Consider the following 21,936-nt stretch of genomic DNA (forward strand, 5'->3'; position numbering starts at 1 on the left):
ATCACAACAACAACAGTCGTCTCGATGGGCTTCGTGCAGATAAATGTAGGGTAAAACATCAACTCAAAAGGATCGTGAACACACAATTCAATAGAAAGATTCTAAACTGAACTAACTAAACTGAGCTGGGCATCTCTGCCCGTAAGCACCTTCTCTGTAAGGGAAAAACTCCTAAAAAACAAAATTAGATTTCGGAAAAAACAAAGAAACCTCAGGGGTGTCCACAGGGGTGTCCTCCCCCAGGATGGACAGGCAATGCCAGATTCACACAGGTTACCATACTTTCCCCAGCTTCTGGTAAGGGTTAAGCTCAGGGATCAGGTCAGGGCTAGGCTTAAGGGGGTGGGGGGGTGGGGTATGGGGGGATTGAGGGGAGTCTTGTCAGTAGTCTTTGGGGACAGTCATGGATAGGTTCTAGTGCAGGCGAGATCTGGAGGTCCCTTGAAAATAAAGTGTGTGTTGTGCAAGAGTCAAGTCGGGTCGAGTCATGTCGAAGATGGTTTAAGATGCAGGCAGGAAACATATTAACAGTAAGGTAAATATTCTCTGATTACTATCTAGTCTGACAATAAGTCTGTCCAAAGAGGAATGTTTTCAGTCTAACTTTGAATGTAGAAACTGAGTCGGCCTCTCTTACATGAGCTGGGAGTTTATTCCATAAAACAGGGGCTTGGTGGCTGAACGCTCTACCTCCAACTATAATTTTACTAATTCTAGGAACCACAAGCAGTCCTGTATTTTGGGAGTGAAGTGTTCTGTTTGGGTGGTAATGGACTATGAGGTCTTTAATATAGGATGGGGTCAGACCATGTAAGGCCTTATAGGTTAACATGAGGATCTTGAACTTGATTCTAGAATCAACTGGGAGCCAGTGAAGTGAAACCAACACAGGAGTGATGTGATCTATCAATCTAGCTGCTGCATTCTGAAAAATGAACTTTTCCTTAAAGACTCACTTAGATGAAACCTGTTTTTGTGTTTTGAACTTCTCTTTGTGGGAATTTTCTTATGATGGAGGACATATTTAAAGAAAATCAAGATTACAACTGCATTTCTGAATATTTCTTTATTCAAATAGATGTGAATCAGGAGTTTTCAAAAACAGAGACAACTTAGAAAATCCAGAAACCTTTTATCTATCAGTGTTTTTGAAAACATACTTAGTGTTTGAACAAAAGATTTTATTATTTTAAACTAATATGTCCTCTTTTTGAATTTGATTCCAGAATGATAAAACAGCTTTCTCTTGTTCAGCGCCATTCGCTCTTTGTTGTCGGGCATCAAATTTTGTGTCGTACAGTCATTTCTCCTTAGAAAACATCTGATTCTGAAGCACAGCTATGCTGAATCTTAGCTGTGTCTCCTGTGCAGATTTACTCAGTTTAGGCTGTTTCAGTCTTTTTCCTCTTCACCAATTCATGATTAAAAACAATAGTTTTTCTCAATTTGGTAAACCTTTTTCCATCTTTCCTGTCCGGACCTTTGACTGATTTGTAGCGATGTGTTTTATCTGTCATTTCCATCATTCTTAATATGAGCTCATATAAATAACTAAACGGTAAAATCCCTCACTTTCAAACATTGGTGAGTTTATTCTCTCCTGTAAATGAGAATGAATTCATTTTTTTTACAATCCTTCCAGAAAAGAACATGAAACCTTGAAGGAAGCGTCTGATGGGACCTGATCCTGTGTCTGCACAACAGGCCGCGGCTGCAGGTATGCATGGCTGCAGGAATGCATGGCTGCATGGATATATGGTTGCAGGGATGTAGGGCTGCAGGGCTGCAGGGATATAGGGCTGCAGGGATGCATGGCTGCAGGAATGCATGGCTGCAGGAATGCATGGCTGCATGGATATATGATTGCAGGGATGTAAGGCTGCAGGGATATATGGCTGCAGGAATGCACGGCTACATGGCATGCATGGCTGCATGGATATATGGCTGCATGGATATATGGCTGCATGGATATATGGCTGCAGGGCTGCATGGATATATGGCTGCAGGGATGCAGGGCTGCAGGAACGCATGGTTGCAGGGATGCAGGCTCTGCCAGGCACAGTTTTTGTAAATAAGAGTTTGAGTGTTGGTGCACAGAGGACATCCCAGTGTGTGTGAAACATGGAGAACATGATGCAGCTGGAGGCCGGCCGTGTCTGAACGCTCCTGTCAAAACTCCTCAGAAGATGTTGAGAAGACCAGAGTAGAGTGACGGAGGGTGTTTCTCTGATGGAGTGGCGTCATGAGAGCGCCGCACATGGCTCCTTTGTTTTCCCCTGACTGATTGCCCTGCAGCCCTCGAGCCGCATGCTGAGGACTAACTGGGTGTCGGGAGCCGCTCCCCGTGGCTGTGAATGGTTGCTGCGGGGACAAAAAGTCTGCCTCTGCAGGCCTGCTGTGCTGATGGCCGTTTGACCTTTGACCTCTTAAAGCGACAGCAGCCGGGTCAGATAAATCACTGCTGTCACAATAAAAGTCACGTCTCCTCTGGGAAAACGCCTAATGTGCTAAATGCTGTTTGCTGCGCACATTCACATGCAAAGTCAGAAACGTTCTGTAAAAAGGTCAAAACAAACTTTTACTGTTGTCTGAGCCAAGAACAGACGTCAGCTGATCAACACCAACCATCCTCTGTTATTCTAGACGGGTTTCACCGAACTGCTGTTTATCTGTCAGCAGATTCCTGCTCTCTCCATTCCTACACAATGTCTGGATTCTTGTCCAGAGAAAAGCTTCAGATGCCGCACTGAGCCATGTTTGGGTGTTGGAATGATTCAGATGTCTCGGGCGGCATGAATGATGCTGACGGTCTCATTCAGAGGCGTCTGGATTTTCCCCTGATGATCAGATCAGAAAAGGTTCAAGGATAGAAACTTTGGTTGATGTGGATCTTTTATTACAAAATGTTAGTGGAACTGTAGCTCAAACACACATTTTCAGAACAGATTGATATACAAAATAAATGTGTAGATGGCAGCAGTTTGAATGTTATATCAATCAATCAATCAAACTTTATTTATAAAGCACTTTTCATATAAAAGAATAACACAAAGTGCTTTACATTAAAACAAAGCAAAATAAATAATATAAAAACAAGCATGAAGATTAAAATAAACAAGCACCAAAAATTAATAAAAATACGAATAGGGCCCCGCTCCCCGTACCTACACAACCCCCCACTTCTTACACATCTCCCACCCCTTAATTGATGGGGAAAGACTATGAGAATTGAGAAATAAGAAATAGGCTGAGCACAACCAGCCAAATGCAGCATCACAGGCGGGGACCGCTCCACCACAGCTAAGCACTGATGCAGGTCCCCATCCAGAGCCGCAACGGCTGAACAGCAGCCGACCCAGAGGGGGGGGTCCCAACTGAGGAAGCACCGGAAAAATAAAAATGAAAATAAAACAGACAATGAAAAAGTAAACATATTGATAAAAGCAATAAACAATAAAACATTGAAATAAGATAAATGAAAATTAATATAACACATTAAAATCTAGTGTAAGTTCATAAAACAAGATAAAATGGATAAAAATAAATAAATAAATAGTGGTAGTAAAAAATGAGCTAAAAGCCAGGTTAAAGAGATGCGTCTTTAGCCTTTTCGTAAAAGCATCAATGCTCTCTGCTGCTCTCAGGTCCTCTGGCAGACTGTTCTATAAACGGGGGCCATAGTGCTGAAAAGATGCTTCACCGTATGTTTTGGTTTTTACAGTCGGAATGGTTAACAGACCAGTGCCAGAGGATCTCAGGGTCCATGAGGGTTCATACCTTCCTAAAAGATCTGATAAATAAAAAGGCGCAAGACCGTTAAGCCGTTTAGAAACGGTTAAAAGTATCTTAAAATCAATCCTGTGCACACAGGATTGGATGCTGCTGTTATTGCTCCTCCTAAAAATCTTTGGGCTTTGGCGATCGGTCTCAGAGTGTGAGAGCCACGGTGGAGTTGTGTACCCGGCTGTGGCCGTGCGGGGCTGTAGATGTGTGCGGGGCTGTGGTCGCGTGTTGGGCTCCGCATGTGGGGCTGTAGAGCTCTCTTTTAACGTTGCCTTGTGTTTTTGTTATGAGCTACGATAGATGTCCCCAGCAGAATGGTCATGTAACCCTTCGCTGTGGAGCATAGCCATCATGGAGCCTGTCGTCGCTGCTCCTCTACGGTGCGTTGACCTGTGGAAACGTCAGGAGAAACAAGGGTTTTCTCTCTTACTTTCATATTTGTGGCTAAAGTGTCCTCAATAATCACCTTAAATGACCACATTTACATCCCAGACCAAGAAACAAAGTGTGAGATTGTGGCCACAAAGTCTGATGTTGACTCTTTGATCTATGGCGGGGTGTGTGTGTGTGTGTTCAGATTACTAAAGTGTTATAGTCCCCATTTGCGTGATTAATGGCGTGTAGCACTATGATCCTCCCCTCTGGTCACACCAGCCATCACTGGTGAGACTCTCAAATCTGAGGACTCTTCACGCCACGCTGGGCTCTTGTTCTCCACAAAAGCTTCACGCTGCATTTCAATTTCTTCCCCTACCCAAAAGTCTGAGTGACCTACTTACAGTCTGGAGCTAATCTCCATTACAACATGCAAACTTTTTCTCTATTCCTGTCGTGCCATATATAAATGTAGACTTTTTTCCTCTTGAGTGAAACTGTCACAGGCAGCAGGACGATCCTCTGGGAAACAAAATCTGTTTGTATTTACATTTAAAAGGGAGCCGTCCAGAATCATTCATACTCTTTTCAATGCAGTATCAATAGTCAAGTCCTTGTTGTTCATCCAGGATCCATAGCAGATACAGTTTTGTAACCTCATCTAGATGTAGTTTTTTTAAGATAAGGATGTTGCTTCTTATCCAGGAGGCTTTCTTCATTTCTTTATAGCCTCTTACTGCAAACACTCCCGATAATGGCGTTAGACGCATGTTTTACCAGAAAAGCTGAAGCCCTCCGCCGTGGAACCTGGTGGCATCCGTTGTCTGTGTTGTTAGAGGTTTCCACCACAGGCAGAGCCCAGATTCACAATGATGGCCTTGACAGCGATCCTTGTTTTTTCCCCGCCTCTCTCCCTGTCCTCCTGGCACCGGCGTGTCCTTCCTCTGTCGACCACAACCTCTGGGATTTTCCTCAACGTGTCTTTTTTTAATGATCCTTGGCACAGCAGCAACTGGAACCTGAAAATATTTGGATTTGGAGTTCCGTCCTGACTTTTGAGCAGCTGCAGATCCTCAGGGAGCTTTTATGTCTCCACCCTGACTGTCCTCAAACCAGCTGCTGGTTTTCACCTGCAGAGGCCATGAAACCCCTGTTCCCAATGATGCTGGGATGTCTTCACAGCAATGCGCCCTGTGCCTTGTTTTACTCTGGGAGACACCAGCGTCATTTCCAATCCAGAAGAAACTTGCTGGTTGAATGAAAACAAGTCCAAGTTTTCCAGGAGTAGGACGTTTTCAGGTATGTTTACATGCAGAGGAAGTCGTTCTGCAAAGTGTTTTAACTCAGTAGTACTCGTCTTATCAGCAAACTGTTTCATTTAAGCTCCAGTCCCACCGAACGCTGATGTGAAGCAAACATCCTTGTGTGTTTCAAATAGAAAGTTCTCCACCAAGTGGCCCAGAACCAGCGCATCAATCCGCCGTGGTTCTGTTCCCTTCAGAGAGCCAATGGCTGGGACTACGCTAGCAATACAATAATACATGAAGTTGATTGTTTTACTGCTTATTGTCCAGCGAGTTTAGCGGATCCGAGAGTGACCCGTGTTCATGAGCTTTACAGGACTTTCTTCTCGAAATGGAGCCAACAGCCACATGAAGGATGGCTCCCCTTCAGCTAAATGATCAACTAAAAGAAAAGTACGGGGGTAATGTGAATGATTTGTGACTCTTCAGTGCAGCAGAGTCCAAAATAGATAAATATGGTCAAGATTAAAAAAGAAAACACACTAAAGCATTGCCAAGAGTGGACCATGTCACTTTAAATCCAGTTTCATTTACTGAATTAGAGCAGGGCTTCATTAAAATCCATGAAAAATAATAAATGAAATGAACATCTTGGTCAAACAAAAGTGGTTCTTCCCTAAACCTAAAGCTGGATTCCTTGTCCAACAGCTGATATTGATATGAAACTGTGTGTGAGTGATGAGCCTGCAGCCGTTAACAGCCTCCTGTCTCACTGAATCTTTAATCTGTCTTCACAAGACCAGTCGCGCTCCCAAAAATATCTGCAAAGGAAAAGCTCCATGCCGCAGTGCGCATCCAGGCGCTCACTGACCCACAAATCCCTTCCTTCAAAACTGCCACAGCGCTCAGAAAACGGCGCCGTGCCAGGTTAGCAAACCTGCCGCTTTGTCCATTTGTGTCCTTCTGTTTATATATCACAGCCCTGGAGGTAAAAAAATGCCCCCATCTCCTTACAAACCCTCGAAGGGGCATGGTTGATGGGTCGTGAGTGTTACTGACCTTCAGTTCTCTTGGTTTTGGAAGAGCTTCTCTTTTCACACCAAAACTGAATGATGTTTTCTAAAATGTTGGAGGTTGGGGCCATGGTACCTACCTCCACTTGACCTTCTTAATGAGTTTAACATGAAGGGGAGTAAACGCTTCTCACATCATCGTATTAGGTTAGTTTAATTAGTTGGCATACCTTTTACTTAATCATAAAAAAGTTTCTAACCTAAAGTCTCCCTATGTATTGTAAAGTCTGCACAATAGTTACTGTGCCTCAAACAGATGACCCATGAAAGTTTTATCTCCACCATGTGAATATGGACAGTTATTGATTGTTCTTTTTTCTTTCCTGATCTATCAGAACTGACAAACGGAAGCCCTAATGCCTCGATGGCTTCCTGGAAAAGAGCTCGTTTGTGATTCGCGCTGTTGCACCTCAGTACGGCTTTGTCAGTTCAGCACATGACGGACAGCAGAACTGTATTCAGTTGTCTACATTTATAGATATTCTTCTGCTAAAGGTACAGTGTTGTGAGTCTTGGTTTCTAAAAAACAGTCTCATAGATTTTCTTTACTATTATCACATGAAGAAAATAGATACTTATTGCCAAATAAAATCCAGTTATTTATAGTAGGAACATTCCAATAGTCTACAAGGAACATTGAAATTTAAATGACCAAATGTGGCAAACAAACCGTTGGGGATTTTTTGTGTTTGTCAAGGCAACAAAAATTATGACTAGTCTGGGATTTGAACAAAAACAGTGTAAAAATATTGTAAAGTTTAAAAACAATTACAAACATATGGGCCCAATATAAGGAATACATACTAGAGATAATTATAAGGACATTTAAAAAGATCTGAATGGAAGGTGTTATTATTATTATTACAATCATTATCTATATGTTTGTATCAGATAGATTGTATTCTAAAATGTTTGAAACAAATGTCTGAAACAAATCTATTGCATGACTTCAGGTTAGTGAACCTAACACAGCAGCAGTGTGGGCTTTAGTGTCTTATCAGACTGCAGTGTGTTCCTGTTTGTATTTCTGCACACTAAAACTCACACACCTTGCATGTGTGTGTGTTTGCACAGGAGATTGGACACGAAAACACAATCTGTTCTTATTTTAACTTGCATGTGTTTTTGTCAGACTGCACGGCAGCCACGGTGCACTGATTGAATCAAATCAAATTTTATTGAAATAGCACTTTTCATACATGGTTACACAACACTGAAATAAATAAATAACAGTTACGAACCGGTAATTAATGTAAAAAATAGAACAGTGAGTCTGTGTGTGTGTGTGTGTTACTTAGATTGTGTTTTGTTTCAAGGAAAGTACGTGTGGTCATGAGTGTTTTGAGTGTGAGCTTGTGATCGTGCCTGATTAAATTGTCCCAAAGAGTTGAAGTAGGCTGTGTGTGCATGTGTGTGTGCGTGTGTGTGCATGTGCTTTTGTGTGCATAAACGAGGATTCAATCCCCAGCTGGAAAATTGAGTTGGGAGCAGAGATTGTTATCATCATTTATTTACGTCCTGGCTCATTGCAGAACTAATTTGATTCAACCCTCAGTTTGCAGATTATCTCTTCCCCCGCCTCTTCCTTCCTCTGCTCTACGGTATTGATTGGATTATTGTTTGAAAAGTGGAGTTATTCTCTTACGTTGCTTCTTCTTAGTTAAAGCAAAAGAAGCTGATTTCAAAAAGAAAAACAAAGAGAAGCTGCAATCAGCTGAGAGATTAGAAAAGGCAAAACAAGACATTATTTAAGTTTAACACTTCAGCAATGAATGTATCAACTAAAGATTTATTGATTAGTAATTACTAGATAACTGGTTGTTACACCCTCCATGCCTAATAATTATAAAATGGGAAAGGCATAAAAATGATCGTTTGAGTTTTGAAATCTTTTGTATTTCTTTACTTTTGCTTTGGACCTTTAAAATTCGTGATGATGCTCCCCCTTTTCTGAATCTAAGTTAACAACATAGCCTTCTCTATAGGAGACTCATCTATCCACCTCTATGCTGATGACACAGTCCTCTATTCTGTGCCCCCCCCTCTAGACTGCATCTGAACTTAAATGTTTCCAAGACCAAGATCATGTGGGTTGGCCTGGAGGGACATGGTCCTTCAAATATCTCCACTCTTGATGGCACTCCTCTAGATCTATCTTGCTAGAGAACGATTTTTTTTTCAGCCATTTGCAGTCAAAAGTTAAGTCAAAATTAGGATTTCTTTATAGAAAACGTTCCTCTCTCATGTTCTCTTTTGGTCCAACATTGGTCCAAATGACTATCCTTTCCTCATTTATGTTGATGTCATCTACAGATCAGCTAATTAACATTTGCTGAAAATACTGGACCCCCTTTACCATTGTGCCATTCGATTTCTAACAAACGCTCTCTTCCAAACGCACCGCTGTGGACTTCCTCATTCATTCTATGTAAAATTCACTGGTTGCTGTTAATTTAACTCTCCATGGCCTTTCTTTTCCTTATTTAAGCCAGCTTTGGCTCCTGCCAAAAAATATTTTGTCCCTGATTCAAACTCATTGGGTTCTTTCTCCTTTCAGTCTGCAGAATTGAGAGACTGATCATTTACAACACACCCTCAAAAACCGCACACTTATTAAAAGGAAGCTTAATTTCCATTTTAAAGAAAGATGTAACTGTAACCCAGTTTTATGGTTGTAATTATTAAAATAATTTAATGATTTTAATCATTTTAATGATTGTCTGTGTTTTTGCTGTTTTATCCTGATATTTTTATTTATTTTTCTTAAAACGTATATCCTTTTGCCAGGCCATCAAATTTATTTCTTAATCTGTCTTGCCGGGATAAATCAAATTTAAATGAAATAAATCAAATGTTGCAGCTGAATGGGTTTAAATAGATTGTCAATGTGTGCAATAATTAATCCCAAAATTCCAACTTTTTTCTCCACCTAAGCAAAAAAAGTACAGGCTAATTCAGCCTTAAGCTACGTTCACACCACCCTCTGCAGCACACATCCAAGCTACTACTTTCAATGAAAACTCCATATAAATGCACCAAAATGAAAGTTTCAGGCTTCTGTGTTAAAAACTATTGTTCATGCGACACTTTACCAGGTGTAACTTTGACCAATTGGAGGCTCAGATGTGGGAGGGACGTTTGGTTCGCGTCCTTTTAATTCAAGGTGGTGCCAACCGTTTGAAAATCGATTATGAAGGGGAAAGTAGTAATTGCTGTTTGTTTCCAGATGGAATTCTATGACATCAAGTGTTTCATAAATCGAATAGAGCTGTGAAAGAAAAAACCTGAAACAAAATTCTCCAGAATTGCACTGCATCCACATTTCTCACCGGACCTCTTCCAACAGCAAGTGCTACTGAAAAGTAGAGAAAGAAGCCCCTCCCTGTTTGTCCAATGTGAACACTATGGGCTAAACGGCCGTTCAAGAATGTGCGTCACATGCCCGGTGTGAAGGTGGCCTTGGTCACATGTACCCGTATGGGTTGGAGCTCTTCGTGTGCTGCTGGATTTTGGGTTATCCGGGTCCGTGGAGGGTCATAGAGAGGAGCGGCTGTGCCTTAAGGGGGTGTGTGTCAGGTGTGTCTTGCAGTTTCGTTTAGCATCGTACAACCATCTCAAGCGATGTCATGAAAGTGGAACGTACCATTGGAGTGTGTGTGGTAAGGGTAACGTGAAATATTTGCAAGGATAATGCAATCTCCACACACTTATGATGTACAGGTGACGCTGTCCTCACGCCACACTTCAGGCGCTGGTTAAGTGTGAACACTGACTCCTTAGATTCATACAACTCGCCCGCATCTCACCTACCTCACCTTGACTTACCCTTACGTGTCTTATAAGTGTTCACCTGTCAGTCACAGCATGCCTGTAGAAAACTGCACAAACCTGATTTTCCTGTTTTTTTTCGCTTTCTCAGTTTAGTTTGATTCATTAATCTACGGCATCTTCCCATTTTGTTTGTTAAGCCCTCATTCTCCCAATGGTATGGTCTCATCCACGGCCATGTCTTTCTCTGCCTCTGCTTCAGACTTCTTCCCACCCTCTACTGCCGTTTATCTTCATCGATGCTCTTCCCCCGGCATGGCAGTGGTCTGGGGTCCGGCCCACCATACCCGGTCATACATACTCGTTTGATTCCCTGAACTGTTCTCTCAGCAGGAAGCAATCCGCCAGGCAGACTGAAAATGTATAATGAGCTTTGAGAACAGAGGGGGTTGCTGTGTTGGGGGTGAAGATGCCACATTCTCCTCTCTTCCTCCCCGTCTCCTTCCCCCTGGTTAAGGCAGACTAATTAAAAGCTTACTAGCGCCGTTGGCCTTGTCACAGAGAGATGAGCGCTTGCTGTCAGCCCACAGAGACAGCTCCATACCAGGCGGGGTGGGCAAAGAAAGGGGGTGAGCAGCCTCTGGGAACTATGCTAATTCCAGCCACTGGGATGTCGTGCTCGGGAGGCTGCTGAGGAATTCCTCTAGTGGTACTTTCAGGACTGATTATCTCTGCCACCGTCTAGGAGGATATTACTGTCAGACAGCCAATCTGCTCGTCGTTTACAGGCTGTTTCCCTTCGTCTTGTTTGTTTGCCACATTTCACATTTCTAGACTTTCAGTTTAAGTTGGTCCAAACTGCTCAGTTATGGGAAGCACACTAGTACTGAACTTCACATCAAATTATTATTGACACTTAATGAGGATTACATTCCTTTACCATTTTATCAGCCACATGCCATGAAAATAAACAGCAAACGCTAATTGTTTGGTAATAGGCGCTTTTTTCATTACACAGCTAAACATGCTATAGTTACTGTCAGTCCAAACATTAATCTCCAGCTAAGAATTGTCATAATATTTTAATGTTTTTGTTACTGTAACTCTCCGGTCATGATTGAGGCTGCAAAAAGGATGTATTTAAGGATGATTGGATCCATGCATCGTGGGATTGTGGGCTGAAACTTCCTTCCATCAGTGAGAGTGTTGAGGAGGAACCACGATCCTCCAGCACGACAATGATCTCAAACACATCGCTGGTGGCTCAGTAAAAAGCCTGTCAAGGTTCTGGAGTGTTCTAGTCGATCTCTAGACCTCAATCCAACAGAGTATCCAACAACTATAGACCACAATGCCTTGCGTTTGAACGATTTTTGTGAAGAAATTGTTTTAGTTAATTATTTTTATAAAGTATCCATTTTCCTCATCAGAACACAGCTCAGACAGAGCCCTGGTAACGACCTTTGACCTCGGTCATTGACAACCAGGGTCACATTACAAAGTCTTGAGGTGAACCTTTGGTTGCTGACCACATTCTTTGTTCTGCACATTAACTATTAAAACTCAAACGTGATGACTACCTGTGTTTCCGTGAAGAACATTACAGACTTCTATCATTTTTCTAAGAGGGACAACTTAGAGAATCAGTTTCTTGTTGCTTCAATGAGTTCACAAAGACTATATAAGATGATAAGTTCAATTAAAAATAAACTGCTCATGTTTAACAGGTTTAAAATATTATCATGAACATTCTTGTTGTATTTCTGTAAAACATGAAATAAAATAATGGGACTTCTTGTTCATGTTTTTTTTTTGCAGATTGCAACCCTTCATCAGCAGGCAGCCTATGAAGAAGCAGGCAGTGGAGGTGAGCTGAAGTTCCTCTTCTGTCTTTGAAGACCCCCCCCCCCACACACACACACACTTACACTTGGTCATAAAACAATAGGAAGGCTCTCATTCAGTCTGTCTGTGTTCACCTGCAGTTCTTTTCTGTTACAGTGCTGGCATGTCTGCTCTTGGTTGACAGAAATTCCTGTTTTAAGTTAGGATGTCTGACATTTCCTTCATGGTGCTCCGGCGCAAACTTCTCTGATCCTTTTCACCGTTGTAGGTCCCAGTCGTATTTTTCAGAAGAAAACATTTAAAGGGTCACACTTGAAGATAGAAAAGAAAACCAGGACTCCTGCATCCATGAATCTCATTTCCAAACGTTTCAAACCCAGAATCGTTGAGTCCCCTAAGGTGAACTCCGGTAACGTCTGATTAGCTCTACTGTCCATTGATGCTTTCGTGCCTCTTGCTTTCGTAAAAAGCTTAGCGGCATCTCAGGGATTCTCTCATCCAGTCCACAGGTATATTTTTAGGTTTTATCTCTTTACTCTGTAAAACACACACATGGTGAAACTTTGAACTGCAGATGGTGAACGAAACACAAACATCACTGAGATTTAAGGGGCTCAGTGGGAAATATTTGTCCCACTTTGTCATGAATGTCATGATGAATACAGGTCAGAACAGGAACAGGTGGCAATAATGCTGACATCGCCAACAACAACCTTGTTGCTACAAGGCCTGGGACCTCATCACAGTCGGAGCATCCTCCATTACTGCTTCAAGGCTGAAACAGGAAATAAAAGGGGTTTTCATTGGGCTTCTGGAGGCTTCCTCTGTGTGATCGCAGAGGATGTTCTGCCTAAATGGACCCAACCAGGACGTCCTGGATGCCCTCTGCACAATTTAAAAACACCAGTGCATAGCAGTAAAAAGCAGTGACCTTATCCAAAACACTGAGAAGAAGCATGAGAAGCTGTTTGTGTGCGCTTCCATGGCTGTTTAGCCCTGTGTGGACTGAAGTAGGCCAGAACAGAACCAGCAACTTCTGTGGTCCTGATCAGGACAGAGTCAATAGAAAGACAGGTGACTATTATTGGGACTGATTGTAAAAACGTATTAATGACGAAGAGGTTCTGTTTAGGACCAGATCTCCTGCAGATCTGGTGGGGATCCAAACGTCTTCCTGTGTAGGACCCTCACTTGGCCTTCATTCGCTCGTCCTTTACTCACTATTCCAGCCTTCTCCAGGCCGTTTCCTGCTGCTGGAAAAGGAACCAAAACAGTTTTAAACAGGACACAATCAGGTCAAATGTAGTGTTTTCCTAGAGCCGCTCTTCTTTGAAGATTGTGTTTGTCTTCTCCAAACGAACGGCTTCTCTAGCCTTCATTTTTCTGGTTTTAGGGATTTGTTGATGCTCCTGTGTGTCGTGGTGTGTTTCTGCGAAGGCCGACTAGTATTCCATGTCCGGATCCAACTTAGACTCTAAAATAGGGTCACGTTTGTTTTTTTCTTCCCTGTTTTTGTTGTCATCCAAAGATGTGCAGCTTTATATTAAGAACGGTTGTGCGGTGGTTGGACCTACGCTGGTCGATCCACATCCCTTCATCTTTGCCTGCCTTTGTCCCTGGATCACATGCTCCTGGCAGCTGAGAAGAAAACACTGCCACAAGGGGCTGGGGCAACAAGGCTTGTTACTTAGCAACCCTCTCACCCCCCCATGGGAACTGGAAACAAATAGACCTCAGCATTGGTGCAGGGCTCTCCTCGCTCGCAGTTCTGTTATGTAATGTTTCCACTTCATTAAAGCAACAGCGCCAGAGTGAAAAGAAACGTGTTGTGTGCGCTGCATGCCAAGGACCCGCTCACCCGACAACAAAGTGTGACTTTTTTTTACCCTTTCCTTTTTCATAGCTAAGTAAAAACAAAGTATCACAAAGAGAATTTGACTTCTGGCTCAGTAGAGTCTAAATCCCACGTTAAACACACAACCCTGGATTCTGAGCCACAGGTTTGGAGACTTTCCAAAAGAGAAAAGCAGCTGCCAAAATGCAGAATCAATTACATTTACAAGTTTACATTTTGATCAGATTTAGGATTCAACAGGATTTCAAATGAATTTGTCACATTTTCCGCCAAAACCAAAATAGCAGCTTTCAATGAGAATGTGACTTCAAACAACTCAAAGTATTAACAGCTGTTTTTTTGTCTAAAAACAAACAACTACCTAGAAAAAACTTTAAAAAGAAATCGACGATGAGTCAATGTTGTAATCTAAATATCAAGTTTATATGCTGCTTTTCAGTCTTCTCTGTTCAGGAAAGTCAAAATAGAGTTTGAACTAAAACTATACATAAGAAACGGGGTTGTCTCTAGTTTTCTGTTGTGTCCAGCAGCAGTTGAAGAAGTTAAAGAGGAATATTTAAGTCTGTGTCATTAAAATTCCACTCCAATCAAATGGTGTTTTGGGTTTCTTTAACTTGTTCTTGTAGCATTTTTCTGATGATTGAGGACATATACAGAAAACATTTGGCTTACATTGCATTTCTGACTATTTCTGACTAAAAAAATGCAGTTGGAATTTTTTATTTTTTTGCCTTTTCCATGTATGTATCACGAAATACCGAAACGACATAAGTCTTTCCTGATTGTTCTTTGCGTTAATCTTTCGTCGATACGCAGATGTCAGTCGAGGGTTTCACCCGATGGGTCTTTACCTGAATTTGGTTTAGAGCTGTTTAATATCTTTGGTTGGCTGAGAATTACGTAGTTTATGCATATTCTTCATAGTTTATAAGCAATTATTACATAAATCTTACGCAATTGTAATTTTAGCAATATGCATACACAAATGTGTGTCTTTCCACGACCGTTCCACGTATGTCTAACAGAGTTTTCACGCATGAACCACTGATGTATTACTTTTCTATCACGTATACGGCGCACATATCACATTTAAATTATGTAATTGACGCATGAATCACTGATGAATTGCAGATAAACAGCACAATAATCACACGGTTCATGTTCTACGTTGGTTTACGTGTTCTCTGCGTGGTTTATTTGTACTTTCTCCGTGGTTCATTCCTGATATGGGAAATTTTCAGGTAAAGACCACAACTTCTCTCACTTTTTCCACGGATGTTCAAGTATGACCAATGTTCATCCCTGCATTTTGCGCCAAACATAGTGGCTGTGGCACACGGTCTTTAGGTAGGGGTTTAGGTGTGAGGAGCTGTAGGCTAGCAGTAGGGTGCATACAGATGGATGATGGGAAGAGGGGTACGAAGTAGTTTTGCACTAATGGTCCCACCCACAACTGAGAGGTGAATTTCAATTTCATAGTTACTGCCGCTCTGCAGTAACTATGTCATAGAAGACGACACCGATTTTTACATATTGGCTAAATCACAATGAAAAGACCACCGGGGACGCTTTGAAAACAGATCAGAAGATGATGGGAGGGGGATTCAAACCCAATCTGTGGGTTTCTGTTGAAGGGGGAATGAAGGATAGAACAGGAAAAGGGAGAGTAGGGGAAATTTCAGAGAGAAAAACATTGGATGAAGGAGGAAATGAATGGCATTATGGAGGAAGTGGGGCTGCACACACAGCAAGCCTCCACCAGGCTGTTGTTGAGGGGGCAGAAACATCTCGCCGTCACTCAGGGGACCTGCCGCCCCTCATCTTTATAATTAGCCCGGCTGAAAGCAGTCAAAGCATGTAGGTTTAGTCGTATGTGTGTGTGGGGGGTAGGCAGTTTTTTTTTTAAATGGTGAATATTCATGTACCTGCATCACGGGTGAAGTTGTGCTTGTTGGATGATGTTGAAACTCTGTGCTTCAGCATTTCGGCTTCAACCTGCTGGACCTTCCTTCTGTGGATGAAAATGAACAGAACGTCCGGCTTTAGGATGCTCTGCTCATCGTTGGGACACCATTTTTTCTACTACATTCACAGTCCAGAAAACAGACACAGACGCACACCTCAGCTCTGCAAAAACACACATGAATGGCTGTGTTTGAAGGCCGATGTGTGTGTCTGTGCACACATGAGTGGTGTGTACATCTGTAGCTGTTTGTGCAGATCTCTGCTGTTCTGTTTGTGGCCCCCTCCTTCCCTCTCTTCTGTGTGTTTCCTGTCTGCATTTGCAGATCTCAGAAATATTTGTGGAAACAAAGACATCTGCAGTGACTTCCACTGTCATTGTTGTCATTTTTGGTTTTCTGCAGTCTGAATGTGTGTAAAAGCACAAACGAGGCACCTCTTGGACCTGTGTTACCAAAGGAAGACGCCCATCAGAGAAAAGCCTCCTGGATTTTAAAGCTAAAACGACATCTGACTCATGTCTGAAGCTATTTCCCTGTTTGGTTTGAGGTGTTTAAGACAAAAATACATTGGTAGGAAATAACTATCAGCACCTTTTTCTGAAAACAATGCAAAGGTTTTCTGATAAATCGATTCTAAAACTAAATTTCAAGTAGTCCCTAATATTTACATTAAAGTAAAGCAAAACACTTCCTATTGTCACAAACGTGTTAGCCTGAAACGCGCTAGCCTGAAATGGGTTAGCCTGAAACGCACTACCCTGAAATGCGTTAGCCTAAAACGCGTTAGCCTAAAACGCGTTAGCCTAAAACGCATTAGCCTGAAACGCGTTAGCCTGAAACGCGTTAGCCTGAAACGCGTTGGCCTGAAACGTGTTAGCCTAAAACGCATTAGCCTGAAACACATTTGCTTAAAACGTGTTGGCCTGAAACGTGTTAGCCTTAAATGCATTAGCCTGAAACGCGTCAGCCTAGTGTTAGCCTGAAACTTGTTAGCCTAAAACGCGTTAGCCTGAAACGTGTTAATCTAAAACGCATTAGCCTGAAACGCGTCAGCCTAGTGTTAGCCTGAAACGCATTAGCCTGAAATGTGTTAGCCGGAAACGCGTTGGCCTGAAACACGTTGGCCTGAAACGTGTTAGCCTAAAACGCATTAGCCTGAAATGCGTCAGCCTAGTGTTAGCCTAAAACGCATTAGCCTGAAACGCGTTAGCCTAAAATGCGTTAGCCTAAAACGTGTTAGCCTGAAACGCGTCAGCCTAGTGTTAGCCTAAAACGCATTAGCCTGAAATGCGTTAGCCTAAAATGCGTTAGCCTAAAACGTGTTAGCCTGAAACGCGTCAACCTAGTGTTAGCCTGAAACTCGTTAGCCTGAAACGTGTTAGCCTAAAACTTATTAGCCTGAAACGCGTTAGCCTAAAACGTGTTAGCCTGAAACACGGTGGCCTGAAACGCGTTAGCCTGAAACGCGTGGTCACACGTTTCCGGGCCTGTTGTGAACGTAGCATCAGACATTTGTCTGACAGCAGTTTTAAGGTCAATGCAGGAAAAATCCAAATGATGATCTCCTCTACTGCCTTCCGTCCATCTCATGTTTCCATTTCCTGCTGCTTCTCATTGAAGAAAATCTAAAGTGGACGACCTTCTCAGTCTCCCCAGGATTCCCTCTGTAACCCGCTGCCAGCACCGGCTGCAGCCCCGGCCAGTGGGGGGGTAGTGGTGGAGAGCGGACCAGTCGTCTACAATGATGTGGCTGATGAGGAAGAGGATGAAGAGGAGGACACTTGTGTCAGTGCCATGGACCTCCTGGGGGGCAACGGTCTGTTTTCTCCTTCGTTTTCTTCTTACAGGTCACATGATTACGTGTCAGACTCAGACCCGTGGACCAAATTTGGCCTGCAGTGTCATTATAATTGGCCCGTGAGATCATATCAAATGTGCATTAGAGCTGGCCCGTAGTATATACGGTACCACTAATACTTCAAATCCCACAATGCTTTGCTGGTACGTTGGTGTGAAATCGAAACCGGCAAGCGCTCCTTTTTTCTGTAGACAGTCACTGACAGCCACGCTCCAGCTGTTTAAGGATGTGAGGTTGATGGAGGGAGTGCATGTGATGAGACGAGCAGCTGAAAACTGAACCAGTAGAAAACTACATGATAGTTAAAAACTATTTAAACTACAAACATGAAATATAAAGTCGTTTACACCTCTAAAAATCACTCAATTTTGACATTTGATGGCATTTATACTTGAAAAAACTGTTGCAGAACAACTCCGCATACATCTATCACAGAATAACCTATATGAACAATTCCAGTCCGGCTTCCGTCCCCTTCACAGCACAGAAACGGCTCTCCTTAAAATCTCCAATGATCTCCTCCTTGCTGCTGACTCTGGGCTACTCTCCATTCTCCTCCTACTTGATTTAAGCTCAGCCTTCGATACAATCTCCCATACCATCCTCCTAGACAGACTGTCCGCCATAGGTATCAGAAACATACCTCTCAACTGGTTTCACTCTTACCTCTCTGGTCGCACCCAATTTATTCAATTAAAACAGTTCACTTCCCATACAGTTCCTGTCACTACAGGTGTTCCCCAGGGCTCCGTCCTGGGACCCCTGCTATTTATCATCTACCTTCTCCCTTTTGGTCAAATCCTCCGTAAATACAAGAGTCACTTCCATTGTTATGCAGACGATACTCAGCTCTACATCTCCACCAAGCCAAATTCCTCTCTACCTCCCACTTCCCTCACTGACTGCCTTCTTGCAATAAAATCCTGGTTCACTACTAATTTCTTAAAACTAAACAACGATAAAACTGAACTTCTCCTGATCGGCACCAAATCCGTTATTAACAGCATCCAGAACTTCTCAATTCCCTTTGAAACCTCCTCCATTTCCCCCTCCCCTCAGGTCAAGAGTCTGGGTGTCTTCCTGGACAGCACCCTCTCCTTCACTTCTCACATCAATAGCATCACCCGGTCTGCCTATTTCCACCTTCGCAGCATCCGTCGTCTTCGCCCTTCCCTCAGTCCACATTCCACAGCCGTTCTGGTGCACAGTCTTGTCACTTCCCGTCTGGATTATTGCAACTCCCTTCTTTTTGGTTTACCACAAAAAACTCTACGAAAACTACAGTATGTTCAGAACTCAGCTGCCAGAATTGTCTCTCAAACACCTTCCTCCCAACACACCACGCCTGTTCTGCAGCAGCTCCACTGGCTACCAATCACACACCGGATTACATACAAAATACTTATTCTGACTTTTAAATCCATCCACAACCTTGCTCCATCATATTTATCAGATCTTGTTCATGTGGCCATTCCCACCCGTACCCTCAGATCCTCCTCCTCCCTTCATCTGGATGTCCCCACTGCTCGCCTTGTCACTATGGGGGGCAAAGCATTCAGCCCCCCGGCTCTGGAACTCTCTGCCTCCGGACCTCAGAAACATCGGGTCTATCTCACAATTCGCCAAAAAACTGAAACCTCATCTTTTCCAACTCGCCTATTCCCTCCGATAATTTCCTATTTCTGGCCTATTTATATGTATATTTTATTGTGCATTTGATTGCTTTTATTTTATTTTCATTTTCACTTTTATGTACGGCGACCTTGGGTTCCTTGAAAGGCGCCTAACAAATAAAATTTATTATTATTATTATTTTTATTTTTCTTTATAAATCATCTGCGTTTTCATAAATACACCAGCTGTAAACGTCAGCAGCAGATGCTGTTCATCTCTAGCGGTAAACTTCTTCATCTCTTCAGCTCGAGTGAGAGTGACTGAGGCTGTTGCTTGACTCTGAACATGTCATCTCGTCACTTTTCTTGCTCATTTGTTTGTCACATGGAATGTAATTGTCCACTTAGAAATGTATAAATATAGAATAAAAAAGTATTTTTCAGCAGCTGATGTTAGATGAACAGGAGGATATTTCAAAAGATGAACCAGACACTCAACCTAAGTCTTTGTTTAACTGTTGTACTTTTTATTGGGGGGGGGGTGCAAGTGTTTTTTGTTTCCGGCTAACAGAAGCTGTAGGTTCTGTTAATGCGTCCTCCGTTGGATGCCGAGTGTCTGGACCTCGAACAGTCCCTCCTTTAGTGAGGCAGCCGCTGTGGCTCAGGGTTTCCCCTAAGCTTTAATGAGCATTGCTTAGGTTACATTTCTTTCCCATCATCCCTGGCTGTTAAACTTTAAGGTCCATGAATGTACTGCAGTAAAACGTCCCGACCAATGGAAATGACTGCTGCTCATTCCCGCCCCCCTGAGCAAGGCCAGAGGTTGGGTCATTCTACCTGTCCACAGTTAGTGTCAAAGTCAGTCCAAGGACAAGTCTGCTTTCATTGCTGTTGGTACCAAAACTGTTGGGCCGGCAAAAGTTGATCGTCACACTATGATGACGTCACACGACGTTAACCCCACCTGGACAAACTAGGTAGCGTCATGATTTCTTCGGGTTCTACATTTTTTATTTAACGTTTCTTTTTATAACCTAAAATTCATTTCCCCCATATCCAGAAATGCCACCTTTAATTTTAATATCTCCTAACTTGATCAATGTGAATCAGCTGATCAGCAGAGAAAACCAACTTTGCGCCAGTAAGCAACCCTTGAAAGCGGCTTTTTACCGACGTGCACTTAAAGTAGTGCATACTGCCGCAAAGCCGGCGAAAAAGCAGCCTTGTGGAGCGGCGCGTGCGGGGCGGCGCGTGCGGGGCGGCGCGTGCGGGGCGGCGCGTGCGGGGCGGCGCGTGCGGGGCGGCGCGTGCGGGGTGGCGCGTGCGGGGTGGCGCGTGCGGGGCGGCGCGTGCGGGGCGGCGCGTGCGGCATATAGCGTGAGCAACCCCGCATAAAGAGCCTTATCACTGCACTGAATGCTCCTCTAACTGTTTGTCTCTCATCTTCCAGATTACGGCTTCGATGGAGACGACGACGATGGCTTCTAGCCCCCCCACTTCAACAACTGCATGTGTTGAATCTGTTTTTATCAGACACAAAAACTCAAACATTTCTGCACGTAAATCCCTTTTCCTGACTCTCTAATGTGACCTTCAAACCAGGAAGAGCTGCGTGTCGGCGCACCTTTATCGTCGTTATTGGTTTCTGGAGCAGCGTATTGATGCCGCCAGCGGTCCAGTGGTTTGGTTAAAAATGGACCAAAACTGCAAAGTATTGCATTCATATTTGCCACTTTGCTAAAACTTTCTCTGCAAGTAGTAAAAGTCATTTAGCCCTAAATTTAGAAATGCATAACTTTATAACGTTGCATCGGCACTTTGCATCCTCTTCTTATTTAAATTCAGATTATTTATAAGTTACTAAACTCCCTGCTGTTTGCAGTGTTCTTTACCATTTCTGATGTATTTGATTGAAAACATCTGATAACAGAAGAAAATAGTGAAACGTAATTCTGTTTTTCATTTGGAGGCTAGTCTCCCTCCTTTAATGTGACTCATGTATGAAAACGGTTTTGCTTTGTTGGATTTCAGTTTCTGCCTAAAGGTCGCGTAGGGTCACGGCGACTTCATGCAGATCCTGCAGTGTTCTCTTCCTCAGTTGACCACAGGAGTTTAGAACCTTTTTTTAAATATCCTTTTGTTGGGAAACGAGAACATTTGTGTTCTTTGTGAACACTGACACATCCTGAACTCTGAATCTGTGGCTGTACCTGTCGGGGTGGAACCCCTGCATGATCATGTGAGCCTCTGCTGCTGCAGTAAAGACGTGTCTAAATGCACAAAAACCTTGTGTGGCTGGGATTTATTTCTCTAAATGAATGTGACTTAAGGTCTGAGTAATTGATGGGATTGTTGGGATGAGTAAAAAGATGTTTCTGACATGGATCTGATCTGTTGTTTCCTGAAAGAGTTCAGCCTGAGTTTGCTCTCAGCCACCAGGAGAACATTTTGACACCAACAGAAGCGCCACCAACTTGTTTTTAGATATCGCTCCCTGCTACAGAACACCTCTTTTACATAAATAAAAAAATAGTAATATAGCAATGAGAATAAAAAAA

General features: G+C 42.9%; 1 protein-coding gene across 5 annotated transcripts in view; it reads left to right on the top strand.

The window, feature by feature from the left end:
• The window catches only part of LOC101163291 (BRF1, RNA polymerase III transcription initiation factor subunit), a 100,317-nt gene extending 78,654 nt beyond the window's left edge, over nucleotides 1–21,663 (top strand). For 4 of the 5 annotated variants that reach the window (XM_011490671.4, XM_020713750.3, XM_011490672.4 and 1 more), the window contains 3 exons: nucleotides 12,062–12,110; nucleotides 17,555–17,723; nucleotides 20,829–21,663. In XM_011490671.4, the coding sequence (XP_011488973.1) occupies nucleotides 12,062–12,110; nucleotides 17,555–17,723; nucleotides 20,829–20,866 (256 nt within the window). In that variant the 3' untranslated portion in view covers nucleotides 20,867–21,663. Of the gene's footprint in view, nucleotides 1–1,642; nucleotides 1,718–12,061; nucleotides 12,111–17,554; nucleotides 17,724–20,828 lie in introns of those variants that run through there. The other variant, XR_911008.4, reaches the window with a different exon arrangement.
• The last annotated feature ends 273 nt before the right edge of the window (nucleotides 21,664–21,936 follow it).

This window comes from Oryzias latipes, chromosome 22 (genome assembly GCF_053564925.1).
Source record: "Oryzias latipes strain Hd-rR chromosome 22, Olatipes_Hd-rR_3.1".
Lineage (NCBI taxonomy): Eukaryota > Metazoa > Chordata > Actinopteri > Beloniformes > Adrianichthyidae > Oryzias > Oryzias latipes.